Source organism: Labeo rohita, unplaced genomic scaffold (assembly GCF_022985175.1).
Source record: "Labeo rohita strain BAU-BD-2019 unplaced genomic scaffold, IGBB_LRoh.1.0 scaffold_172, whole genome shotgun sequence".
NCBI lineage: Eukaryota > Metazoa > Chordata > Actinopteri > Cypriniformes > Cyprinidae > Labeo > Labeo rohita.
The window spans coordinates 109,807-116,575 of NW_026127912.1; the positions used below are offsets into that span (position 1 = coordinate 109,807).

Here is a 6,769-nt window from a genome sequence, read left to right on the forward strand (position 1 = left end):
CATAGTGTTGTGCCATGTGCTTTTTTTTCCTCCTGATCAAACTCTCCTTTTTAGGGAAATGAGGCTGATTATAGAATGTGCTGATGCAGACAAATATACATGTAAATCTGTTCTTGTTCTCCTGCAGGTCCAAAGCCAAAGCCTGAACTCACATCAGATCCTGCAGGAGCTGCACTGACAGGAAACACAGTGACTTTCACTTGTCGCATGGATCCGTCCACTGGATGGGACTTTTACTGGTACAAACACACACTGAACTCTGAGACAAAGAAGACAGAAACAAACTCCTACAGAGTGAAGATTGATTCAGTGTCTGATGGAGGCCAGTACTGGTGTAGAGCTGGAAGAGGGAAACCAGTCTACTACACACAATACAGTGATGCACTGTGGGTAAATGTTACAGGTGAGAGAGAACATAGTATGTGACACAACATACAGATCACAGACAATATCTACAGAACTTATAAAACATTGAATCAAAATAAATGTAATAATCTGTGTTTGTACAGTGAGTCCTAAAGCTGTGGTGAAGGTACGACCTGATGAACGAGTGTTCAGAGGAGAAACAGTCACTCTCAGATGTGATATAAAGTGGGGAGGAGACACTGAGTGGACGTACAGATGGGAAACAGAGGGAACAAACTACCAATATAAAAACTCTGTCAACCAAATCTCAACACAAGAGTGGAACATCAGCAGTGTTGATCACATTCACAGCGGTAAATACACCTGTACAGGACAGATGGATAAACAAAGCTCTCAGCGCAGTGATGCTGTTACACTGAAAGTATCAGGTGAGTTTGTGTGTTTGTTCATTATCATCAGTGTGAACAGCTTCTCTCTCAGTTTCTCTGTGGCTCTATAACTCCTCATGTTTTGTTCAGCTGAAGCTCAGGCAGCAGTGCGAGTGTCTCCACAGCCGTGGCTGACTGAAGGAGACTCAGTGACTCTGATCTGTGAGGTTACAGGCTCCTCTACAGGCTGGACGTTCAGCTGGTTCAGAGATGATGATCATCTGTCAGACAGCAGCAGAGGAGCTGGAGGCTCTTACACTCTCAGTCCTGCTGCTCTACAGCACACAGGAGTTTATACGTGCAGAGCAGAGAGAGGACGACCGGCCTATTACACAAACTACAGTAACACACAGCCACTGTGGATCACTGGTGAGTCTGTGTGACACTATTTATGCTTGTGTTCATCTGTATTTGTGTTGCATTACAGTCTCTTTCACAAGGGGGCAAAACATCTGAAACCAATGCCAACTTCAAAAAACCTACACTCACTTCCTTCTAATAAAACTTTAGTGCAAAATTTCATCTAAGTTGTTTTTAATTACAGATGATTTTATTACACAAACACGTGTGCTGTCAGTTTTTGAATGATATTTTCTTCTTCTCAGGTGTTTCTCGTTCAGTGTCTCTGGTGGTCAGTCCCAGCAGAAGTCAACACTTCTCATCTGACTCTCTCTCTCTGAGCTGTGAGGATCAGAGTAACTCTGCTGGATGGACAGTGAGAAGATACACAGACAGAAACACTGAAGATTGTTCAAAACAAACAGGATCTACATGTCGAATCGTCTCTCTCAGCACATCTGACACTGGAGTTTACTGGTGTCAGTCTGAATCTGGAGAGAAACACCATCCTCTCAACATCACTGTACATGGTGAGTCATGTGAAACTTATAACTACATACAATATAATAAATAAATCTGTTTCGGACTAAATATAATGTGACAGTATATTTAAGAATTAATGTATGTGTTAAAGTACTATAGAAAGACATGAGCTGCTGTAATTCTGAACAGTTGTGGATTGTCCTGTGATTCTGGAAGGGTATTTTCACTTATTCTGTATACTAAATATCAAGGTATATAATCAGTAATAATAGAAATAGACATTTTTACATGTTTGTTTCTGGTTAAGTATGTACAGTATGTATCACCATCTTCCTACATACATGTATTTCTTGTGTTGTGTAGATGGTGATGTGATTCTGGTGAGTTCTGTTGATCCTGTGATTGAGGGAGATACTCTGACTCTACACTGTTTACATCGATCTACAAACTCCCCGATCCTCACAGCCGATTTCTATAAAGACGGGTCACTCATCCAGAATCAGATGACAGGAGAGATGAACATCACTACTGTCTCAAAGTCACATGAGGGTTTCTACTACTGTAAAACAGAGAGAGGACAGTCACTCCACAGCTGGATCTCAGTCAGAGGTGAGAGTCAGTGGAGTTCAGTCTCTGTCAGCTGATTTGATTTTATTCACAAGCAATCAGTTATTGACAGCTGTTTATTATTTCACATATCTCACATTAACAAAAGCATAACTAACAAATCACATATACTGAAATACAGAGAAATCATCAGCACCTCAGAAGCAACATCCTAATGAAGGGGGCATTAACTACAGGATTAGAATAAAATTTACTCTCTCTCATGTTATACCAATCCTGTATTTTGTTTTAGTTTAGTTTATGTTTTGTGGGGTAAACTATTCCCTTAATACAGCGGACATTATAGATGAGATAATATATTTTATAGTGCTTTTGTGTTTACTCACAATTGTTTGAAAGTATTTAGGGGCTCTGTAATGTTGCTTAATAATGTGTTTGTGTTTCTGTTTTTCATTGTCATGTTCAGGTCAGATTTCTGTCGTCAACATCCTCAGTTTTCTTCTGGCAGCTTGTCCGTATCTGCTGTCTACAGTTGTGCTGCTGTTCAAATGCTACAGAGCGAGAGGTGAAAATTGTCTAAAACTTCCACAAATCATTCACATTAACTGACAGACATGCCTTTACTTTCTGTGTTTTTGTCTGTTACATATAAAAAATTACAAATTTCATAACCAAAAACTGTAGTGAAGGCATCAGATTGAATTGTGAATTAATTTGTGTGTGTGTGTCACAGGCCAGTCCATCTAACAGACACACTGAAGACCAAAGCCACGTAACAGAGAATAAACTTTAGCTGATATTTCATCCATTCTCCAAACCATGTAGGGTCACAGGATGCTGAATCTCAGGTTGAAGGCTGGGGACAACACCAAGACAATTTAGTGTCTCTAATTCACCTGTGCTGATACAAGTGTGGGAGAAACCAAACTGACACACGGAGAAAAGCCCCACACAAAAAGTGTTTCTTAATGTGTCAGTCAAATTCACTGCAAACTATTGAAAGTTGCCTTTTATAGACACTGGATAAAAAAAAAAAAGTTAAATGAAAATACATTTTAGAGGTTCATTATGCAACTTTAATAAAGAGACACAACTGAGTAAATTCTGTTTTAAATACTACTAAAACCTAATAACTTCATCACTAACAATGCCAAATTACATCTTACCAATGTGTATTTTGTTTATGATGCTCTTTTTTTATATTAAACAATTTTATTTTGACTTCTGTTGTCTGAGAGAAGAGTTTTAGTAAAATTCTAAAAAAATATATTTCATTATGAAATTGTCATTGTTTTGTGGTTTGATTTTAAACTAATTTTTATGTTGTTAGAAATATTTCAGGTCAAACAGCAGCAGACGCACGGCGGTCTGGATCTCTCTCGATGTGATGGTGGAGCGCTTGTTGTAGTGAGCGAGACGAGACGATTCACCGGCGATGCGCTCGAAGATGTCGTTGACGAAAGAATTCATGATTCCCATCGCCTTGGAAGAAATTCCGGTGTCAGGATGAACCTGCTTCAGAACTTTGTACACGTAAATAGCATAGCTCTCCTTCCTGGATCTCTTGCGCTTCTTTCCTCCTTTGCCGGCGGTCTTGGTGACGGCCTTCTTTGAGCCTTTCTTGGGTGCAGACTTTGCTGGTTCAGGCATGATTATCCGTTCACAGCTTCTGGAAAATGAATAATTTTTGTCATTAAAATACGTGTGCTTTTATGCACTGTCCTATGCTAATTTTAAAAGGGAAAACGGCAGTCTATGATTGCTGTATCTCCATGGACCAACCCACAGAATGATTTCATTGGCCACAATAAAACCAATCAGGGACTTGAAAATGTAAATCCCTCCCACCGTCTCATGCTTGACATTTACCATGACCCATCCGTTTCAGTTCCTTTGTTTGATTTTCCCGCATTTTTTTTTTTTTTTTTTTGGTAAAACGTATCATTACAATATAATAACAACGGAGTTGATTACTCAGTTTAATTTCAATCTTTAATGAATAGTACAGTAATAAGAATATTAACATGTAATACTCAAAACGTTGGTTAACTGCGAACTTATTACGTTTGAACAATGACTGCAATAACTAAAAATGATAATACACATTGTATTTATATAACAAATAATAACTAGTTATATCATTCAGAAACATGCTCTTTGTGTGAAAGGATGGGTGATTCTTAAAAGAGCCGTTGGGGTTTTTTTTTTTTTTTTTTTTTTTTTGGTTGTTGTTTCTAGAAATCGCTTAACCTCCGAAACCATACAGAGTGCGTCCCTGTCGTTTCAGAGCATATACAACATCCATGGCGGTAACGGTCTTTCTTTTAGCGTGTTCAGTGTAAGTCACAGCATCACGAATAACGTTCTCCAGAAACACCTTCAACACACCGCGGGTCTCCTCATAGATCAACCCGGAAATACGCTTGACACCGCCACGACGAGCAAGACGACGAATTGCTGGTTTAGTGATTCCCTGAATGTTATCGCGAAGAACTTTTCGGTGACGCTTAGCGCCTCCTTTACCAAGACCTTTACCACCTTTTCCTCTTCCTGACATGTCTACAACTACTCTTCAAACCACGGCGACAAAGACAGTTTGGTAATGCAAAAAACGAAAATGGGGAGTTTATATTTCGCTAAAGGACCTAGGTGAAACCAAAATCATGGGCGGTTCTACTAAACGTCACCCGTTACGTCTAATCCGATCATTCATGTTCTGTGTCAATATTACATTCAGGAGCGAGTGTAACGGAGTTAAAAAGAACATTAACACTATGTTGAATTTCATAAAATTAGAAGGGTGAACTAAATCAGATGGTGTTTTGGTGTCTTCTAGTGGTTAATACATTGCAGACATTATCGTTATTTTGTCCATTTGCGCCTACCGTAGTTCAGCAGAAAATGGTTAACGCTGCTGCGGGTAAGTTTGTTTTTCCACTCTTCAGTTCAGTGTGTTTAAAATACGATAAAAGTGCGTTTAATGTGAGTTTTACCTAATGTAAAAGGGTTATGCGTGTTTATATCAACAAATGTATCATGTTTTGGATGAGTTTACATCTCAGATGAAACTTTGTCGAATAATTATCGTCGTGCTTCATGTCTCGTATAGTGAGACTGACACGTGCTGTTACTAGTGTAGTATTGTGTAGCTGAATGGATAACACACTGTGAGTTTACCCTTAATGAGAGCGAGTTGTTGATTTTATGCTTTATTTCAGTTATGTCTGTGTCTGCAATGTTGTCACCCGGTGTATTAATAGATATTGATGTATTTCTCAGACACGATCATCGTTGCTGCGGTGAATAAAAGAACTGACAACCAGAGTCGTTGTATGTGTCGTCCATTCGAAATTGGTGACAGTCCTAAGGGACAACAATCGTTACACAAGGACCACACCTCAACCAAATATGTTATTGAATAGTTCATTGCTTAGAATGTTAGGGAGGAGGAGGAAGAGGATGAAAAGGTAAGGGGAGACTCAGGGTGGGGGTGTCGTCTCGTTTGTATATTTACACCAGATGATTTGGACCCTGATGCAACCTGAAAGGAGAAAATGCAGCATTATCTCTAGTCAGCGGTCATGACCACTATTGTAGATATAAGCCGACCAACATTACTTTCTCTGACAATAGTTTTGGTGTAGTCATGCCATGGTTTCCCATGTTTGTTTGAGAAATATTATAGTTAGGCCCACCCAAATTTAGGTTGGTCAAACAACATCCAGTTGACCTAAACGGAAATTCCCATTTGGCCTTCACAGCAAGTGTTAGCCAGATCTGTAAAATCTCATTTGGTGTACCCCATACTCCATCTTAACTGGACTTTAGCCCCTTTAGGTGCTGCTAACCAGGTGCTGTCAATCATTCCAGAGTAAACAGGATCAATTCAAATGTAACAATGTATTATCAGTCAGGTAAATATGTATTATGTCAATTCAGAGATAATCAATGCAGTGAATAAAAGATGCATACTTTATTATAATTTGTTTATATTTGCAGATATTTGATAATCATAAAAACAGAAACATCCCTAATATAATCATAGCATCACAGTTGAAGCAAGTTCTGCAGATGCTTCTCTCAGTGATGTGGTTTGATTGTATACCTTGTAATGGAAGTCACAGCATTTTGTGGGTTGTTTCTATATAGTGGGCCTCATTTTTCTGAAAATTAACATTTAGAGTTACGGCAATAACAGCTCACATTTTACTTGTTTCACTGGCTTCTTTCAGCTCATCACTAAGGACACATTGTTATTTGTGTATTGGTGACTTCAGAAGCTGTTTGTAGTGAGAAAATGACAGAAGTGTTAAGAGGCCTAATAAATAAGTTGAGCTAATGGTCGTGGTTTGACTTCTGCTCTGATTCTGCTCTCTGGTTTTAACAAGAGTGGGGGAGATAGTTATTCTTATATTTATAAGCACAAAACACAAGATACTTCAGTTCTTGTTCTGAATTTGATAGTTAAACAAGTGCAGTACCTGACATAGACGCGCATCACCATTTTTGATGGCCAAGTGTTTATGACTATAACAAGTTTATGGTATGGACTTTTTTATTATTATTATTATTATTATTATTATTTT

The 6,769-nt window shown here is 38.6% G+C and overlaps 2 protein-coding genes across 2 annotated transcripts in view; both read right to left on the reverse strand.

The window, feature by feature from the left end:
- LOC127158822 (histone H4) overlaps positions 1–4,813 on the reverse strand; it is a 98,605-nt gene extending 93,792 nt beyond the window's left edge. The window contains exon 1 of the mRNA XM_051101815.1: positions 4,434–4,813. Coding sequence (XP_050957772.1) covers positions 4,434–4,740 — 307 coding nt within the window. The 5' untranslated portion in view covers positions 4,741–4,813. The remainder of the gene's footprint in view (positions 1–4,433) is intronic.
- LOC127158825 (histone H2B) lies at positions 3,510–3,847 on the reverse strand. Its single transcript, XM_051101817.1, has one exon. It carries the CDS (start codon positions 3,831–3,833, stop codon positions 3,510–3,512), a length of 324 nt encoding a protein of 107 aa, XP_050957774.1. The 5' UTR covers positions 3,834–3,847.
- Positions 4,814–6,769: the final 1,956 nt, after the last annotated feature.